This window comes from Leopardus geoffroyi, chromosome B1 (genome assembly GCF_018350155.1).
Source record: "Leopardus geoffroyi isolate Oge1 chromosome B1, O.geoffroyi_Oge1_pat1.0, whole genome shotgun sequence".
NCBI classification, from domain to species: domain Eukaryota; kingdom Metazoa; phylum Chordata; class Mammalia; order Carnivora; family Felidae; genus Leopardus; species Leopardus geoffroyi.
In genome coordinates this window covers 42594336-42616508 of record NC_059327.1, presented here as the reverse complement: position 1 = coordinate 42616508, position 22173 = coordinate 42594336, and the positions used below count along the sequence as shown (strand labels likewise).

Here is a 22173-nt window from a genome sequence, read left to right as displayed (position 1 = left end):
ACATAATCGTACATATAGAAAAATCTAAAGACTCCACATGTAAAAAGCTTGTCAGAACTAATCAAAAAGAGTAAATTTGCTGAATATAATATTAACATACAAAAATCAAATGTATTTCTTTATAGTAACAATAAACATTTTTTTTAAATTAAGAAAACAATTCCAATTATAACAGTATAAACTATTATTAACCAACTAAACTAAACAAGATGATAAATGATATGTATGCTGAAAACTACCAAGAAATGCTGAAAAAAATTAAAGAAGGCCTAAAGAAATGGAAAGATACCCATTCGTACCCGTTCATGGACTGAAAGACATAATACTGTTAAGATGTTAATGCTATCTAAAACAATTTACAAATTCAATGTGGTCTCTGTTAAAATTCTAATGACACTTTTTCAGAAATAAAAAATCCATCCTAAAACAATTTCAAGGGACTTCCAATTGCCAAAACAGACTTACAGAAGGACAAAGTGGGATAACTTACACTTCTTGAGATCAAAACTTTCTACAAAGCTACAGCAACTAAAACAATGTGGTCATGGAATAAATTCAGGCATTACTGATGAATGGAATATATTAGTTAAGAAATAAATCCTCTCATACATGGTCAAATAATTTTCAAGAAGTCTGCCAAGTCTGTTAAATGGCAAAGGACAATGCTTTCAACAAATGATTCTGGGATATTGGATATCCACATGCAAAAGAATGAAATTAGACCCTTATCTTATACCATCTGCAACAACTAACTCAAGATGTATTGAAGACCTAAAGAACTAAATGATAATACTCTGAGAAGACACAGGGAAAATCTTCATAACATTAATTTGGAAATATGTTTTTGGATGTGATACCCAAACGGCAGGGAACAAACAAGAAAACAGATATACTGGACTTAATCAAAATTAAAAGGACTTTTGTCTGCAAACGACATTATCAAGAGACTGAAAAGGCACCCACGGAATGGAAGGAAATATTAAAAAATCATTATCTGGTAAGAGATTAATGGACAACAAGCTTGTGAAAAACTGTTCTACATCACTTATTATCCAGAAAGTGAAAATTAACAACACAATAAGATGTTACTTCATATCTGTTAAGATGGCTATTATCAAAACAGAAACAAAACAAAACATAAAGTGTTAATGAGGAAGTGGACAAATTGGAACACTTGTGAATTACTAATGGAAATGTAAAATGGTACAGCCACTGTGAAAAACAGAATAGCCATTCCTCAAAAAGATAAACACAGATTTAGAATATGATCCAGCAAATCCATGTTTAGGTATATATCCAAGGAATTAAAAGGCAGGGACTTGAAAAGATAATTGTACACCAAATGCTATTCATAGCACCATTATTCACAAGAGCTAAAAGGTAGAAACAACCTAAATGTCCATTGACAAATAAACCAATAAACAAATGTGGTATATACAAACTATGGAATATTATTGAACCTTTAAAAGAATGAAATTCTGAGGTTGGAAAGGTAGCAGAGTAGGCTCACCCTGTCCCAAAGCTTCAACTAGGTATCATCCACATCCAAGTTAACAAACTGGAGAGTGATGGGAGGACTGGAAGAAAAAGCTCCACAATTAAATATAGAGAAGAAGCCACATCTGAAAGGTCAGGAGGTCAGAAAGGTGTAGGGAGGCTGCCTGTTGGAGGGAGGGAGCTGAGCTTGTGGAGAAGGCAGAGAAACAATTCTTCACACCAGGGACCTCACATGGGGATGACTAATCCCCATAATGTTTGGCTTTAAAAACCAGAGGGGCTGATAGGCCACTTGGCTGGCTCAGTCAGTAGCGCACTGGACTCTTCATCTGAGGTTTGTAAATTTGAGCCCCACACTGGGTGTAGAGATTAGTTAAAAAAATAAAATTTTTTTTAAAAACCCAAAGTTGCTTATTTCTGTGTTTATAAAATCAGTGGTGCTTAGAGCCTAAGAGCTTTAAAATCTGCTGCCTCAGCACAAGGCATGCAGCGTGGCAAGTGATACCTGGGTCACTGCCCTTAAAGAGACAGCAGCCCACAGAGAGCAGCATAAAAATGACAGTTTAAGGGGACCTGTGTGGTAGTTGAATCTTGGTTTGGGCTTGGGTCATGATGCCAGGATCATGGGATCGAGCCCTGGATTGGGCTCCATGCTGAGCATGGAGCCTGCTTGGGATTCTGTCTCTTTCCCTCTGCCCCTCTCTCCTGCTTGCATGCATGCTCTGTCTCTCTAAAGAAGAAAAACAAAAAAACAAAACAAAACAAAAGGTTTGCACAACTCTGGGGAGAAATGGGAGACAGATCAATTCATACTGATTTCAGAGTGCGTTGGGGGACTTCTCTGAAAATGAGGGAGTTGGAAATCACCATTTTCTTCCCCAGCCTTGCAGTATAAACATAGAGCCACCTGCAGGAGGCAGGACTGCACAACACTTGCTACCTAACCCTCTGCCAGTGCACTATGCCCAAGTATTCTCCTAAGGACTAGCCTACTCCAAGCCTGCTAGGTATGGCCCTGGGCTCAGGGAAAATTTTGTCATAGCCACACATGTGCCTCAACAAGCTGTCAGGTGCACAGCTACCACAGGACAACATGCACATCCACTGTACCACACATTTGCCTACAGGTGCCATTGTGCACTTTCCCCAAACAAGTGTCCCTAGCCTTCCTGTGCACTGTGTCTTACTGCATGCCCCCAGCTGCTGTCCTGCTCCATGCCCAGCCAATAGGTGCACAGCAGCCGCCCCACCGGGCCCGGACACCACACCATGCACAGCTGCAGACCCCAGCCATCCTGGCACACTGGGCCCAGGCACACCCAGCCTTCCTTGGACATGGCACCTAGCCTTGCTCACCTAGCTGCCTTGGCACACAAATCCCACCCCCTTCAGTGCTTTGGAGGATCTGACATAGGACTAGTGGCCCAGTGAAAAATTTGCTAACCCCAGCATCCCACTCCCTAGTTCTCTGGCAGGCATGCCCCCCAAGAGCTGGACTTCCTAGGTCCTGCTAACATCACAGAGAGCAAACACAGTCCCAAATAGTCATAGAGTCAGTACAGATTACTACACCAGAAAGGAAAAGTGATATGACAGCAAGGCATAAACAACACATTGATTCAGGATAATCTCCTGAATTGCCAGGTTGTTGTGAACAGGGACACTGCACTGCAGAGCACTCCAGGACCATCTCTTTATAGTGTCACTACTTTCAGGGGCAGAAGACATAGCTGATTTTCTTAACACAGAGAAAGAGACATAGAGAGGCAGGCAAAATGAGGAGACAGAGAAATTTATCCCAAAACAAAAACAGGGCAAGGCCACAGCCAGAGATCTAATTGAAACAGATATAAGTAATGATCCTAATAGAGAATTTAAAACAATGATTGCAAGAATACTCACTAGACTTGAGAAAAGAGTGGAAGGCATGAGTGAGACACTGAACACAGAGATAAGGAATAACAGAGGAGAGTTAGGGGTACAATAAACAAAATGAGAAACAGGCCTGATGGGATGAAGAGCAGGATGGAAGGAATAGAGGAAAGAACTAGTGACCTAGAGGAAAGAGTAATGGAAAATAACCAAGCTAAACGAAAGACAGAAAAAATAATTATACAAAAACAAGAAAAGACTAAAAGAATTGACTCCATAAAACTTAATAATATTCGTATTTTAGGAGTCCCAGAATAATAAGAGATAGAGAAAGGCAAAAAATTTATTTGAAGAAATAATAGCTGAAAATTTCCCCTAATCTGAGGAAGGAAACAGATATCCAGATCCAGGAAGCACAGAGAACACCCATCAGAATTAACAAAAGCAGACCCACACGAAGACATATTGTAACTAAATTTGCAAAATATGATGACAAAGAAAAAAATTTAAAAGCAGCAAGACTAAAGAAATTAGTAACTTATAAGGGAAAACCCATAAAACTAGCAGATTTTTCAACAGAAATTTTGCAAGTCGGAAGGTTGTGGCATTTTATATTCAAAGTGCTGACTCAACAATAGCCAAATTATGGAAAGAGCCTAAATGTCCATCAACTGATGAATGGATAAAGAAATTGTGGTTTATATACACAATGGAATACTACGTGGCAATGAGAAAAAATGAAATATGGCCTTTTGTAGCAACGTGGATGGAACTGGAGAGTGTGATGCTAAGTGAAATAAGCCATACAGAGAAAGACAGATACCATATGGTTTCACTCTTATGTGGATCCTGAGAAACAACAGAAACCCATGGGGGAGGGGAAGGAAAAAAAAAAAAAAAAAACAAAGAGGTTAGAGTGGGAGAGAGCCAAAGCATAAGAGACTGTTAAAAACTGAGAACAAACTGAGGGTTGATGGGGGGTGGGAGGGAGGAGAGGGTGGGTGATGGGTATTGAGGAGGGCACCTTTTGGGATGAGCACTGGGTGTTTTATGGAAACCAATTTGGACAATAAATTTCATATATTATAAAAAATAAAAAAAAAAAAAAAAGTGCTGAATGGGAAAAATCTGCAGCCAAGAACACTTTATAAAAGGCTGTCATTCAGAATAGAAGGAGAGATAAAGAGTTTCCCAGACAAACAGAAAGTAAAGTAGTTCATGACCACTAAACCAGCCCTGCAAGAAAAGGGGATTCTTTAAATGGAAAGGAGAGACCAAAAGTGACAGTATAGAGGTAGGAAACACAAAAGCAGTAAAAATGAAAATTTTTATAAAAAATAAGTGAAGGAACTCATGCATAAAAAAAGAACATAAAATATAATAACATATACCTAAAACAAGAAGGAATCAGGAGACAAGAATGGGTTCAAACTTAAACAACAATCAACTTAACATAGACTGCTATGTGCAGAAGAAGTTATATACAAATCTAATGGTAACCATGTATCAAAAGCCACTAACAAATATTTAAAGAATAAAGAGAAATAAATCCAAATATATCACTAAAGAAAGTCAGCAAAACATGAAAGACAAAACAGATCAGAGAAAATCTTCAGAAACAACCACAAAACAAGTAATAAAATAGCAATAAACACCTTTACCAATAATTAATATGAATGTTAATGGACTAAACCCTCTAATCAAAAGACATACAGTGACAGAATGGATTTAAAAAATAACACACATCTATATGCTTCTTATAAGACATATATTTTGTTTTATTTTTAAAATGTTTTTATTTATTTTTGAGAGAGAGAGAGAGAGGGAGAGAGGGAGAATGAGTAAGGGAGGGGCAGAGAGAGAGGGAGACACAGAATCTAAAACAGGCTCCAGGCTTGGAGCTGTCCACACAGAGCCCAACACCGGGCTCTAACTCGTGAAACATGAGATCATGACCTAAGCAGAAGTTAGATGCTTACCTGACTGAGCCTCCCAGGCATCCCAAGAGATATATTTGAGATCTAAAGACATCTACAGATAGAAAGTGAGAAGATGAAAAAACATCTATCATGCAAACAAATGTCAGAAAAAAATAGCCAAGGTAGCAATATTTATATTGGAAAACGTAGACATTAAATCAAAGACTGTAACAAGAGACAAGGAAGGACACTATATAATAATAAAACATACAATCCAACGAGAAGATATAACAAGGGAAAATATGCACCCAACATAGAAGCACCCAAATACATAAAACAGTTAATAACAAACATAAGGGAACTAATCTATAATAATACAATAATAGTAGGGGACTTTTGCACCCCACTTATGCTGATGGACATAGCATGCAAATAGAAAAACAAGGAAACAATGGCTTTGAATGATGCACTGGACTACATCAATTCAACATATATATTCAGAACATTCTATCTTGAAACAGCAGAATACACATTCTTTTCGAGCACAAATGGAACATTCTCTAGAATAGATCACATAGATCACATACAAATAGAAGTTTGTATTAGCCCACAAAACAAACTTCAACAAATTCAAGAAGGTCAAAGTCATATCCTGCATCTTCTCTGACCACAAAGCTATGAAAGTAGAAGTCAATCACAAGAAAAAACTTGGAAAGAATACAAATATATGGAAGTGAAATAACATGCTACTAAACAATGAATTAATCAACCAGGAAATCAAAGAAGAAATAAAAATGTACATGGAAGCAAATGAGAATGAAAACACCACATCCCAAAACCTACGATGTAAAAAAAAAAATTTTTTTTTTAAATTTTTAGTTTTTATTCTTGAGAGAGAGAGACAGATACAGCATGAGTGGGGAAGGGTCAGAGAGAGAGAGAGGGAGACACAGAATCTGAAGCAGGTTCCAGGCTCTGAGCTGTCAGCACAGAGCCTGACACAGGGCTCAAACTCACGAACCGTGAAATCATGACCTGAGCTGAAGTCAGACACTTAACCAACTGAGCCACCCAGGTGCCCCCAGAAAAAGCATTTCTAAGAGTGAAGTTTATAGCAATACAGGCCTACCACAAGAAGCAAGAAATATCTCAAACAACCTAAGCTTATACCTGAAGGAGCTAGATAAAGAACAACAAAAGAGGCCTCAAGCCAGCAGAAGGAAGGAAATAACAAAGATTAGAGCAGAAATGAATGATACAGAAACAAGCAGACAAACAACAACAACAACAACAACAACAGCAACAACAAAAAAATAAAACCAGGAGCTAGTTCTTTGAAAAAAATCAATAAAATTGATGAGCATCTAGCCAGAATTATCAAGAAAAAAAGAGAAATAACTCAAATAAAATCACAAATGAGAGAGGACAAATAACAACCAGCACCAAAGAAATACAATTGCAAGACACTACTTGCAACTACTAGTACTACCAACAAAGTGGTCAACCTAGAAGAAATGGATATGTTCCTAGATACAAATCCACTGTGAAAAGTGAAACAGAAGAAAAAGAAAATTTGAATGGATCAATAACCAGCAAAGAAATTAAGTCAGTCATAAGAAAAATCCCAACAAACAAAAGTCCAGATCAGATGGCTTCACAGGCCAACATTACCCTTACATCAAAACCAGACAAAGGCATTACTAAAAATGAGAACTACAGGGTAATATCCTTGATGAAAACAGATCCAAAAATTCTCAACAAAATACCTGTGAATCAAATTAAACAATTAATTTAAAAAATCATTCATCACTAGTAAGAGAAAGTGAGTTCATTGTGATACAATTTAAAAGCAGATTACACCATCCACCCTTTGTGTTCTAATGTTACATATACTTTACACATGCAAACTACATTTATCCCCAAAGTTTCCAAATTCTCATCCATTATAACACTATCAAAGCTTATTTCTTCACCTGAATTAGCTCCAGCTGTGGATTAGATTCCTGCCTATATTTCACTGAGTACAGCTCTTCCATCTGTAGTCTGTGAAACTAGAACTATCTGTCCCCAACACCACCAATATACAAGAGTACGGCAGGCATAGGATAATTTGTATAGATATTTCTCTTCAAAAAGGGCAAGGAGATGGCACATAAAAAGGAATCACTAGTCCATAGCAGTTTCTTGAATAGGTTTCAAGGTGTGTGCATCATCATATTTGGCTCTTAACTCTGCCCTCTGAGATCTTGTTTTGTTGTCCTAGTATTCCTTTCTTTTTCATAAAAGGTAGCACATGTTTACAGCTGAGCAACTGTCTCAATCTGTTTCCAACCAGTAGAATTTGAGAAGTCCAACATCCTCTTTACTATTTAATATTCTTTGTCCCTATCATTCTTGCTGGCAGTGTGTCTGGTGATATTTCACAAAAACTGTGCAGACCACTTGTGAATCTCATTGGAGTTCATTCCATTACACAAAAGCCACACTCACAACTCTCTTCAAAATAAGCTTTTCTTTACCTTGGGCTTCTGTTGATATGGTTGAAAGACAAAACTCTAAAGCTTTCGGAAGCCAATTTTTTTTTTTTTTACAGAATCTGGGGGGAACACCTTTAATTTCTAAACATCCTTTGATGTTTTTGAACTCTTATGTTTGTACAGTCTCAGTTTTGGCTCCATTTTCCTGATAGTTCTTGGAAATCATTTAATTTTGCATTTTTTTACTGTGTGAAGAGGTTGGGAACTTTCAGAATAATTGAGTCATGGCTGCATTTTGTTTAACAATTATCTCAATTTACTACTTTCCTCTCGTATTTTATTACAAGCATCAAGAAGAAGCCAGTCTAGATCACCAAGTTCATTAGGTACATGTTCCACTTTTCACATACTGTAAAAGAAAATGTGCTAGGTTTTCTGCCCCTTAACAAAATGGGTCCTTCCTTTTCCAGTTTTGAGTAATGTATTCCCATTACCTCTTGAGCCCTCAACATCAATTTTCTCAAAGTTGAGAGTTCTAGATGTCTATTTCAGACAATTTGAGCTTCATATATCATGGCTTTCAAAATTCGTCTGGCCCCCACATACTACCTGTTTATACAGCCACAACTACATTCTTAGTTATTTGAGACAACTGCACCATATTTCTAGGTGCCAAAATCTCTATTACTTATATATTGCTGTATAACATATTATCCACAGAATTAATAGCATTAAACAACACACATATATCATATCAGAGTTTCTGTATGTAGGTCAGGAATCCGGGTATATCTTAGCTAGGTTCCCTTTTCAGTCTCTTACAAAGCCATAATCAAGGTATTATCTGGGGCTGTTGTCTCATCTGAAAGTCTAACTTGGAAGGATTCTCTTCATAGCTTGCTCATGTGGTTTTTGGAAGAATTCAATTTCCTGCGGGCTGTTAAATTGAGGGTCTTACTGCTTCACTGGCTCATGATTGCTTTTCCATGTGTGCTTCTCCATCATAGTAGCTTGTTTTAGCAAAGCAAGCAATCTGAGAAGGCGAGAGAGAGAGAGAGTGCATGCAAAACAGAAGTCATTCTTTTTTAACCTAATCTTCTGAGTGACATCCTATAACTTTTGCCATAGAAGCAAGCCACTATATCCAGCCCAAATACAAAGGAAGATTACAAAAAGGAATGAATACCAGAAAGTGGGATCATTGGAAACATTTTAGAAGCTATCACAATAAGCACTTTCCCCAAGGGAATAAGAATTGGCTAGGACTTCTGTAAGATGGTGGCATATGAATATCCTGAAACCACATCCTTTCATGGAGACACCAACTCTACAGTGACATATGGATCATACCTCTGAAAAAGATTTGAAAACTAGATGAACTGCTTCTCCATAACAAATGATACAAAGACCATATCAAAATGGGTAGGAAGGCAGAGATGTGATCTCACCAAAAACTGCCCTGTCATGGCATCACATAATAGGATTTCACCAGTCTGGTGTTTCTCCTGGAGGAGCAAAGAGTTGGTGCCTCTACATTAATCATCCCAACCTTTGGGATCTGCACTGGAAACATGAGCCCCCAAAATGTATGGCTTAGAAAACCAAAGGGGCTGATGTCCAAGGGACACAAAGTTCTATACAAACCCAAGATTTACTTTTTAAAGAATTTACATATGGTCTCACTCAACCAAAATCCAACAAAAACAAGCAAGCAAACAAACAAGCAATCTCCTAGTAGTTTGAAAAGCATTATGAGTATATGTGAAAGAGATTCATATGTTAATTTAAAAGTCTCTGGTGAAGGAGCAAGGGACAACTGAAACTTTCCCTGAGTCAGAGGCACTGGTAGGTACCATTTTTGTACTCTGCACCTACCCTGTTAGCCCAGGGGGGAAATTCAGATACACCCCTTCCCTCCACCTTACTAAGACAGAAAGAGCCAGCATTCAAGTTCTATCCTCCTGCTTACTGAAGTCTGGTTGTGTAGTTGCAGTAATTCCCCTCTAGTTGGCTGGGGCAGGTGAACAGGAACAGTTGTGGCCTTCTCATGTTCACTAGATAAAGCCAGCAAGCATGGACAAATGTGACACTCCTCTGCTTTATGGCTGGGGCTGGTGATAGCAAGGAGCTGTGGAATTCTCCCACTCCCAGACTAAAGCCATCGTACACACACAGAGAAGGACCCTCAGCTACATCCTGAGCCATAGAAATGTGCAGTTAAGACACATTCTCACTACATTTCTTAAGCCAAAAAACATGCTCCAATTCCTATACTCTCCAGTTGTATATATAAATCCAGTAAGCATGGATAATCCACACAGGGAATCCCTCTGGTGGCCAAGAGGCTGTCATTCCTAAGCTCCATGGGAATGTGACAATTGGAAATACAGTTCTTGACTGGTCACTGCACCCAGGTTACTACACAAACAGACTGAAATGCAATACCAGTCTTCCTGTGGAAATGACTTATTTACAAGTATGGAGCTTCAGGCTGAGGGACAGTCTTCAAATTTCCTCCACATGTAGATGGCTGAACCACTCACAGGAAATGTAAGCAGGGATACACCATCCTTGTGCACACCCTGGACCTCACTATAGGTCAAAGATACCTCCCAGAAAAGAGCATATGCACTTATCTGCAACCTCAACGTTTGCAGCTGTCCCCCAAAGGACACTTCCAGATCTCCTGGACTGGACACCAGCAGGGGTTATAATTGCAATCCCAGAGGACTGAATATGTGTTCATATTTTACACATTTACCTAGGGGTCTGGTTTCCAATCAGCCTGAAACTACGTACTCAATGAGATTCCTCATATACTGGGAGGTCTTGGCACACCCTCAAAAATAAGAACAAATCAAGAATAAATCAGGTGGTTAGATAATCACAAAGGTTTGAAAGATAATCAAGAGCTAGGGTAAGGTTGAACAAGAAAGTTTATCACCTACACAAAGCCACTCCTTCAAGACTGATAGAAGTAACTATTTTATATTTAACACACAGAAACAAATACAGAGAGTTAAGCAAAATTAGGAAATACAGAACTATGACCTAAAAGAAAGAACAGGAAAAAAATAAAATACTCCTTAATGATATAAAGATAAGTAACCTACCAGATAAGGGATTCAAATTAATGGTTTCAATGGATTCAAATCACTAAACTTGGGAGAAGAATGGATGAGCATAGTGAGAATGTCAATAAAAAGAAAATATAAGAAGTACCACCACCACCAACAAAAAGTCATAAAGTGAAGCATACAATAACTAAAAATTTCACAAGAGATTTTAATAGCAGACTTGGAGAAGCAGAAGAATAGATTAGCAACCTGGGAGACAAAGCAATGGAACTCATCCAGACAGAACAGCAAAAAGAAAAAAAAAGAACTTTAAAAAATGAAAAAAAAAAAACAAACAAACAAACTAAAGAGACCTTTGGAACAACATAAAGCAGAATAACAGTTGCATTATTGTGGCCAGAAAGAGAACAGAGAGACAAAGAGACAGAAACCAATGGAAATTTTTCCTAACCAGGGAAAGAAAGCAGAAATCTAGGTGCAGAAAGCTCATAGAGTTCCAAATAAGATGAACCCAAAGCACTCCACACCAAGGCACATAATTAAAATGACACAGCAATTGCACTACCAGGTATTTACCCAAAGAATATAAAAATACTAATTCAAAGGGATACATGCACCCCAGTGTTTATAGCAGCATTATTTACAATAGCCAAACTACGGAAACAGCCCATGTGTCCATCAACAGATGAATAAAGATGTGGTAAGTATATACAACTCAATATTATGCAGACATCAAGAAGAATAAAATTTTGTCATTTGCTACAATGTGGATATAGCTAGAGAGTATTATGCTAAAATAAGTCAGAGAAAGATAAATACTATATGATTTCATTCATATGTGGAATTTAAGAAACAAAACAGATGATCATAGGGGGAAAAAGAGAGAGAGAGGCAAAACAAGAAAAAGACGTTTAACTACAGAGAACAGACTGATGGTTATCAGAGGAGAGGTAGGTGGGAAGATGGGTTAGGTGATGAGGATTAAGAAGGGCACTTGTGATGAACGCTGGGTGTTGTATGTAAGTGTTGAATCACTAAACCAAACACCTGAAACTAATATTACACTGTATGTTAACCGGAATTTAAATAAAAACTTAAAAAAAACAAACAAACAACAAAACTAAAATAAAATGCCAAAAGGTAAAGAGGAGAATCTTTTTAAAAAATTTTTTTAATGTTTTATTCATTTTTGAGAGACAGAGAGAACGGAGTATGAGCGGGGGAGGGACAGAGAGAGAGGGTGTCACAGAATCCAAAGAAGGCTGAACCCATGTGGCACAGAGCCTGACAGGGGGCTCAAACTCATTGACTGCAAGATCATGACTTGAACCGAAGTTGGACACTCAACTGAGTGAGTCACCCAGGTGCCCCGGTAAAGAGGAGAATCTTAAAAGCAGCAAGAGAAAAACAAATTGTTATGTACATAGAAAACATCATTCATTAGCTGTCAGCAGATTTCTCAGCAGATGTATTTTTCAGGCCATAAGGAAGTGGCATGACATTCAAAGTGCTGAAAGGAAAAAACTTTCATCCAAAAATATTGTAACCATCAAGATTATCATTCAGAATTGGAGAAATGATAAAGAGTTTTAAAGACAAGCAAAAGCTAAAGGAGTTTGTCATTACTAAACCATCCTTGCAGGAAATGCTAAGGAGAATTATTTAAACTGAAATAGGAAAACATACAGAAGTAAAAAGCTCACTGCAAAAAAAATATAATAAGGGTAGTCAATAAAGCTACTATGAATTTGAATAGATAAAAGTAGTAAAATTAACTAAAGCTGCAATACTTAGTTAAGGGATACATATAATAAGAGGATGTAAAATGTGACATCAGAAACATAAAATATATACAAAATACAGCATTTGTGCTTGACAAAAATGCTCAACAAGTAGGAATAGATGGAACATACCTCAACATCAAAAAGGCCAAATATGAAAGACCCGCAGCTAATATCATTCTCAGTGGAGAAAAACTTAGAGCCTTTGCCTTAAGGTCAGTCACAGACAAGGATGCCCAGTTTCATCATTGCTATTTAAAATAGTACTGGAAGTCTTAGTCTCAGCAATCAGACAACAAGAAGAAATAAAGAAATAAAAGGCATCCAAATTATCAAGGAAGAAGTCAAAATGTCAGTATTCACAGATGATATAACACCCTATGTAGAACCCCCCCCCAAAAAAATTTCTTAAACTAATATATGAATTCCAGGATATAAAATGAATGTACAGAATTTGATTGCATTTCTATACACCAATAATGAAGCAGCAGAAAAGAAATCAAGGAATTGATCACACTTAAAATTACACCAAAACAATTAGATACCTAGGGAAAAAAATGTAACCAAAGAGGTGAAAGGTTTGTACTCTAAAAACTATAGAACACTTATAAAATAAATTGAGGAGAATACAAAGAAATGGAAAAGCATTCATGCCCATGGATTGGAAGAACAAACATTGTTAAACGTTTCTTCTACTCAAAGCAATCTACACATTTAATGCAATCCCTATCAAAATATCACCAGCATTTTTGCATAACTAGAAGAAACAATTTTAAAATTTGTATGGAACCACAAAAGACTCTGAGTAGCCAAAGAAAAACAAAACTGGAGGCATCACAATTCCAGATTTCAACCTATATTACAAAGCTGTAGTCATCAAGACAGTATTATACGGGCACAAAAGCAGACATATAGATCAATGTAATGGCATAGAAAACCCATAAATTGGCCCACAGCTATACAGTCAACTGATATTTGACAAAGCAGGAAATAATATCCAATGGAAAAAAAAGTCTCTTCAACAAATGGTGTTGGGAAAACTGGATGGTAACATGCAGAAGAATGAAACTGGACCATTTTCTTACAACATACACAAAAATAAATTCAAAATGGATAAAAGACATAAATGTGAGACAAGAAACCATCAAAACCTTAGAGAACACAGGTAGCAACCTCTTTGACCTCAGCCAGAGCAATTTCTTACTAGACACACCATAGGAGGCAAGGGAAATGAAAGCGAAAGTGAACTACTGACTTCATCAAGATAAAAAGCTTCTCCATAGCAAAGGAAACAATCAACGAAGCTAAAATGCAGCTTACAGAAGGGAGAAGATATTTTCAAAGAACATGTCTGATCAAAGGTTAGTATCCAAAACCTATAAAGAACTTATCAAACTCAACACCCAAAAAACAAACACCCTAGTTAAGAAATGAAGATATGAATAAACACTTCTCCAAAGAAGATATCCAAATGGCTAACAGACACAAGAAAAGATGCTCAACATCACACATCATTAGGGAAATAGTAATGAAAACCACAACAAGATATCACCTCACACCTGTCAGAATGGCTAAAATTGGCAACACAAGAAACCACAGGTGTCGGTGAGGATACAGAAAAAGGGGAACCCTCTTGTACTCTTGGGAATGCAACCTGGTGTAGTCATCCTGAAGAACAGCATGGGGATTCCTCAAAAAGTTAAAAATAGAACTATCCTACCATCCAGCAATTGCACTGTAGGTATTTGCCCGAAAGGTAAAAATTACAGATTGAAAAGGGTACATTCACCTCAATGCATATAGCACCATTATCAAAAATAGCCAAGCGATGGAGAGAGCCCAAATGTCCATCAACTGATGAAGGGATAAAGAAGTGGTATATATATATAATGGAATATTACCCAGCCATCAAAAAGAATGAAATCTTGCCATTTGTAATGACATGGATGGAGCTAGAGTATATTATGCTAAATGAAATAAGTCAGAGAAAGACAAATACCAATAATTTCACTCATATGTGGAAATAAAGTAACAAAACATATGAACATATGGGGGGGTAGAAAGAGGGAAACAAACTATGAGAGACTCTTAAAGTTATAGAATAAACTGAGGGTTGATGGAGGGAGGTGGGTCGGGGATGGGCTGGATGGGTAATGGGTATTAAGGAGGGCACTTGTTATGATGAACACTGAGTGTTGTATGTAATTGATAAATCACTGAATTCTACTCCCGAAACCATTATTGCACTCACTGTATGTCAACTCACTAGAATTTAATTAAAAATTTGAAAGAAAAAAACATAAAATATGGGGAGCAAAATTTAGTTTTGGAATGTATTCAGATTTAAGCTGCTATACATAGGAGGATAGATGTAAAACTCATGGTTACCACAAGACAAAAATTTATAGTAAATACACAAAGAAAATGAGAAAGAAATGTAAACATAACACTTAAGAAATTCATCAAAACACAGAGGCAAGAAAAGAGGAAGAAAAGACACAAGCTACAATAACAGCCAGAAAACAATGAACAAAATGGAAATAAGCACAATGCATCAATATTTACTTTATTTGTAAATAGACTAAATATTTAACCAAAACAGAGAGTGGCTGAATGGATAAAATAACAAAACACATCTATATATTGCCTATGTGGCACTTACTTTAGAAGCAAGGACACATGCATACTGAAAATGAAGGAATAGAAAAAGACAGCTCATGCAAATGGAAACAAGAAGAAAGTTGGTATAGCTACATTCATATCAGACAAATAGACTTTTCTTATTTTTTAATTTTAATTCCAGTGTTGTTAACATACAGTGTTATATTAGTTTCATTTGTACAACATAGTGATTCAACAGTACCATATATTACTCAGTGCTCATCAAGATAAGTATAGTCTTAACAGACAAATAGACTTTTAAACAAAGACTACTAATAAAAGACAAAAAGAGACACTATATAATGACAAAAGTGTCAATCAAGCAAGAAGACATATAAACATATATGCACCCAATATGCACCAAAAAAACATGAAGCAAGTGTTAATAGAACTAAAAGGAGAAATTGACAGAAATACAATAAGAGTATGACACTTTAACATCACACTAAAATCAATGAATAGATCATCAAGACAAAGAATAAAAAAGGAAACTTTAGCATTAAACATTATATAGACCAGATGGACTTAATAGATACATAGAGAATATTCCATCCAAAAGGAGAATAAACATTTTTCTCAAGTGCATATGCAATATTCTTTAGGATAGATCACATGTTATGCCGTGAAATAAGACTCAATAAAGTCAAGAAGATTGAAATCATATTAAGCATCTGTTCTGGCCATAATGGTATGAAACCAGAAATCAATCACAAGAAGAAAACTGGAAAAAAACACAAATACATGGAGATTAAACAACATGATACTTTAAAATTTTAAAAATCCCAATAAACAAATAATTACAGAAATACTGCTTACCAAAATGTATGGGATGGTGCAAAAACAGTTATAAGAGGGAAGTTTATAGCAATACAGGCTACCATAAGAAACAAGAGAAATCTCAAACAATTTAGCTTTACACATAAAGGAACTAGAAAAAGAAGAACAAATGAAGGCTAGAGTTAGTAGAAGGAAGGAAATAATAGAGATCAGAGCTGAAATAAATGAGCTAGAGACTAAAATGACAATAGAAAATATTAATCAAACTAAGAGCTAGTTCTTTGGAAAGATAAACAAAATTGGCTAATATTTAGTTAGACTCACCAAGAAAAAAAGAGCGTTCTTGTGTAGATGAAATCAGATATGAAAGAGAAGTTACAACTCCTATCACAGAAATACAAAGGATCATAAGAGACTACCAGGACCAATTTTACACCAATATATTGGATAGCCTAGAGAAAATGTATAAATTCTTAGAAACTTATAATCTGTCAACAGTGAATCATAAATAAATAGAAAATCTGAGTATCAATTACAAGTAAGAAATTTGTTCAGTTAAAAAAAAATACCATCAGCAAACAGAAGTTCAGGACCAAACATCTTCACTGGTAAATTCTATCAAACATTCAAAGAAGATTTAATACCTATCCTTTTCAAATTCTTCCAAAATTGTATAGGAAACACTTCCAAATTCAGTTTATAAGGCCAAAATTATCCTGATCCTAAAACCCGACAAAAACATAAGAAAAGAAATTTGTGGGTCAATAGCCCTGATGAACATAGGTGCAAAAATCCTCAATAAAATGTTGGCAAACTGAATACAACAAAACATTAAAAGGATTATATAACATGATCAAAGTGGGATTTATTCTAGTGATGTAGGGATGGTTAACCATCAGCAAATCAGTTAGCATGATATACCAAATTAACAAAAGAAAAATAATATAATCATCTTAATAGATGCAGAAAAAGAATTTGATAAAATTCATCATCCATTTATGATAAATAAAACTCCCAACAGAGTATCTATAGACGGTACATACTTCAACTTAATGAATTTCATATATTACAAACCTACAGCTAATACACTCAGTGATGAAAAGCTGAAAGTTTTACCTCTAAGATCAAGAACAAGACAAGAATGCACACTCTCCCCACTTTCAGTCAACACAGTTTTACAAGTCCTAGCCACGGCAATTAGATAACAGAAAACAAAAGACATTCAAAGTGGAAAGGAAGAAGTAAAACTATTTGTAGATGACATGATATTATATATAGAAAATCCTAAAGACTCCACTACAAAACTGTTAGAACTAATAAAGGAATTAGTAAGGTTACTGGATAAAAAAACCAACATAAAAAACCTGTTGCATTTCTACATGCAACTCTCGGAAAGAGAAATTTAAAAATTCCATTGACAATTGCATCAGAAAGAATTAAATACCTAGGGATAAATTTAACCAAGGAGGTGAAAGTCATATACATTAAAAACTACAGTTTCATTGATAAATGAAATTGAAGACACAAATAAATGGAAAGATATTCAGGGCTCATGCAGTAGAATAATTAATATTGTTAAAATATCAATACTGCCCAAAGCAATCTGTAGATTAAATTCAATCCCTATCAAAACTCCAAAGGCATTCATCACCAAAATGGAAACAAAAACAACTCTAAAATTTGTATGGAACCACAAATGACACTGAACAGACAAAGCAATTCTAAAAAAGAAGGACAAGGCTGGAGATACCACGTTTTCTATTTTCAAACTAAAGAGCTACCACAACTAAAACAGTGTGGTACTGGAATCAAAATAGGCGTATAAACCAATGGAACAGCATAGGGAGCTCAGAAATACAACCAGGTATACATTGTCAATTAATTTACAAAGGAGACAAAAATATAAAATAGGAAAGTACAGTGTCTTCAAGAAGATATTGGGAAAACTGGACAGCTACATGAAAAAGAATAAAACTGGACTGCCATCTTAACATGCATAAGGATTAAATCAAAATATATTAAAGACTTGAATGTAATATTTGAAACCATAAAATTTCTAGAAGGAAACATAGGTGGTATGCTCCTTGACACAGTCTTAAAGATTTTATTTGGAATCTGACATCAAAGGAAAGAGAAAGAAAAGTAAAAATGAACATGGGACTACATAAAACTAAAAAGGTTTTGCACAGTGAAAACAAAAATGCAACCTATTGTAAAAACATATTTTCAAATCATATATACAATAAAGGGCTCATACCCAAAATATATAAAGAATTCATGCAACTCAATAACAGAAAAACAATCCAATTAAAGAATGAACAAAGGATTGAAGACATTTTTCCAAAAAAGATATACAAATAGCCAAAGGGGACATGAAAAGAGGCTCAACATCACTACTCATCAGAGAAATACAAATCAAGACTACAATGAGGCATCACCTTACAATTGTCAGAATGGCTAGAATCAAAAGGACAAGAAATAATGAGTGCTGGTGAAGCTGTGGGGAAAAGAGATATCTTGTGCACTGTTGGGAATATAAATTGGTGTATCCCTTATGAAAAATAGTATGGAGTTTCCTCAAAATATTAAAAAATAGAACAACCATATGATCCATCAATTCCACTACTGGATATCTATCTGAAGAAAATAAAAAACTTTAATTCAAAAAGATATTTGCAGCCTTCTGTTCACTGCAGCATTATTAACAATACCCAAGATATGGAAGCAACGCAAATGTCCTACCATAAATGAGTGGATAAAGAAGATGTGGTATATATATATACAATGAAATACTAGATAACCACAAAAAAAGAAGGAAATCTTGATATTTGTGATAACATGGATGAAAGTTAAGGGTATCATGCAAGTAAAATAATTCAGAGATAGAAAGACAAATACCATATGATTTCATCTGTATATGGAATCTAAAAACAACAACAACAACTAAAAACAAAACAAAACAAAACAAAAAACCCGAAACAATCAAAATAAAACTCAGACTTACAGTCACAGAACAGATTGGTCATTGTCAGAGGAGAAGGGATTGGGTAGAGCAAAAGAGATGAAGGAGATTAAAAAGTACAAGCATAGAGGTATGAAATAAGTCTTAGGGATATAATACACAGCATGAGGAATATAGTAAAAAATGTATTAACACTGTAGGTGACAGATGATAACAGACTTATTGTGGTGATTATTTCACAATGTGTATAATGTCTAATTATTACGTTGTACACCTGAAACTAATAAAAAATTTATGTCAAATATACCTCAATAAAAATAAATGAACATAAAGCATAAGATAAAAAAAAGAATTGGCTAATTGATTCACCTTTTCAAGGTTTCATTTTATTTTTAATTAAGCAAGTAAGTTTGTTATTTACATGTAGCACACTGATGCATAATTGCTGCTTTAAATCTTAGTTGCCTTATATTTTCTGGAATGTGTGCACTTGTATTTCCAAATTGACTAACAGCCTCTGAGCCATTTTTGTTCTCCCTTTATTTTATGACTTTTTGAGTACAAATGCTCATATGTATGTATATATGCGTATGGACAAAAACTTGTACACCACTATAACTATGCTTCCCTGGTATAGACTTAATTTGGTTCTTTCAAACTTCTCATACTTATACTTTGACCATACATGTAAAAAGATGGTTTAGCAGGAAACATCGAAAACTCAGAATTTTATGACTAAAAGTTGTTAGAATTCAGAGATATAGTAAAAAAAATCACCTGTTAGTTTAGTGGAATGTTGTCCTTACATATATATTTTTTTCATAAAAGGATCAATGACAAGTTGTAACTTCCAAAAAGAAAAGTTATTGGATAACCAAGGCCTAGTTTAATTATCTTTTCAATATTGTATGGGAAGTAAGTTGCAGCACCAGGTTCAAATCCATTCAATATACTGTGATAGTAATCATGGAATATAGTATTTGATTATTATGTAATTTAACACAGCTAAATAGAAATGAACATATTTTGTTACCATTTGTGCCCCACAAACAGTGCCATCAGCAATATAGGAATAATCTCTTTCATCTGATTTCATTGATGACCCAGTGGCTATAGATATGCATACATGCCCTTGAATGTATGAATAAACTGCAGGTTGAACATCATTTTTATAAGTATTCTTATGTGGCCAAACACAAGCTAATTTTCCACAGAGAACATCCCTGAAATGAAAAGCAGAAAATTCCTTATCATTTTGTCTTTTAATGATACCATGTTCCAAATAAATATTGTATTACATGATTGACAACATAAGTATTATTTAATTGATGGTATAAAAATTTGCCAGAAAAAAAATGACAAGATAACATTATCCTTTGGTGCCCACCAACTGAATGCAATCTTATTGATTAGCACTGGAACCGAATTGAATACTGTATGCTGAACACAAATTTGCAGTCATGACTTCATTTCCTATTTCAGAACTCAACTTTTTGTCTAGCCTCCAGTTGACCTAGAGCACTTATCATATTTTAGCATATTCTTTAGGAAAATTCATCACCTGCCTCCACTTTGATATAGCTTAGCCAGTCTGGTCATTGGTTACCCAACATTTCCTGAAAGCAGCTGATTGCATTTATTAACTCTATGTATGTATCTTTTGAACCCCTTCTGTTTATTTCCATCATCCCTGGTATGAACCTTAGTCAATACATCTCTATAGTATACAGACTCTTCATGTTAATCCTTCCAATAATTCTGGACTTCTCTCTTGAGAATTAAGGAACTTTGAGATCCCCTTTGTGCCACAAGCATTCCAAACATTATCCCATGAAGAGTTTATTTAGCCAGACGTACTCATGACCCAGTATGGAATACACTGCAGGTGCACGACCTGTCAAGATGACAAATACTATCTTGTATGTGCTTGCTGTTATCAGACAAATTGCAAAAATAAAAGAGGCTTGAGCCAGGAGACCAGTGCTTTGCCTCCCGGAGAGTAACCTATCCCTGAATAGAATACTGGCTTCTCTAAGACTTACAATATCCCTAGACTATGCCCTAAAAAGTAATCTATGTCACTTCTTGCTCTTGGAATCACTCAAATCTATCATTTCTCATTTTCAATGGAAACAATTATTCTTAACTTTGATATAATCTTGCCAAGCATGCCATTAGAACTTCTTCAAAAGTGTTCCCTTAGAAAATTTTATTCATTTTTCCTGAAAGACCATTTTGGGTTCTTTAATATAACAGGGATTAGTTTCATGGTACGAGGTGAAGATTCAAGTGAAGTTGAGAGCCAAAATCTAAATCTCTTTTCAAGCTTTTCTCCTTTCCAGCCTAATATGTCTATCTTAGATGTAGATACTTCTTTCGATTGTGGTTCCACTCTCTTTCCATGGAATATATCTTAAACCAGCTTTGCACATAGACAAAGCTTACTTTGCACTTACTTAGATGAAGTGCAGCCAACATGCCTTCTTGTCAACAGGGAAAGAGATTTAAGCATGTCTGTTTACCACCACCTCCTATTTTTGTTGGCATCCACTGTGGTGTAACTCAGCCTGATCACTGCTGCTCTGTAATGGTATTTAACATGGTGTGACTCATAATATCTTGTCTTTTAGAGATTATACAGGGTCTCCTTCTGAGATCTCCCCTCATCAGTATTCACTTTGTGATCCCAGACATAGTCTTTTAATTGTGCATCTTCTACATGTCATACTTTGAAGAGAGACAGGGCCTAAAGTTGCGTGGTCGAGAGACTTACAAAGCAGGGGACTAAGACTCTCCAGGAGGCAAAGCACTGGTCTCCTGGCTCAAGACTCTTTTATTTTTGCAATTTTTCTGATAACAGCAAGCACATACAAGATAGTATTTGTCATCTTGACAGGTCGTGCACCTGCAGTGTATTCCATACTGGGTCATGAGTACGTCTGGCACCAGATAAAACATTCTTATCCCTGGCCTGGTGCCCGTTTTATGTCCTTCTGGGGAGAACATGCAGTCCCAGTGGCTTTCCACCTGGGAATGGAACTGCTCTCACTTCCTTGCTGCTCCGTCCCTTTCCTTCCGAACATTTTTACGGTGCCTCCGGCTTCTTGTTCTCCAACAATACTTATTCTATAGTAAACTCATGTGGATGCA

The 22173-nt window shown here is 35.9% G+C and overlaps 1 protein-coding gene across 1 annotated transcript in view; it reads right to left on the bottom strand.

Moving 5' to 3' along the window:
- ADAM18 (ADAM metallopeptidase domain 18) overlaps window positions 1–22173 on the bottom strand; it is a 144794-nt gene that overhangs the window by 40715 nt on the left and 81906 nt on the right. The window contains exon 16 of the mRNA XM_045459772.1: window positions 20057–20246. Within this exon, the coding sequence (XP_045315728.1) occupies window positions 20057–20246 (190 nt within the window). The remainder of the gene's footprint in view (window positions 1–20056; window positions 20247–22173) is intronic.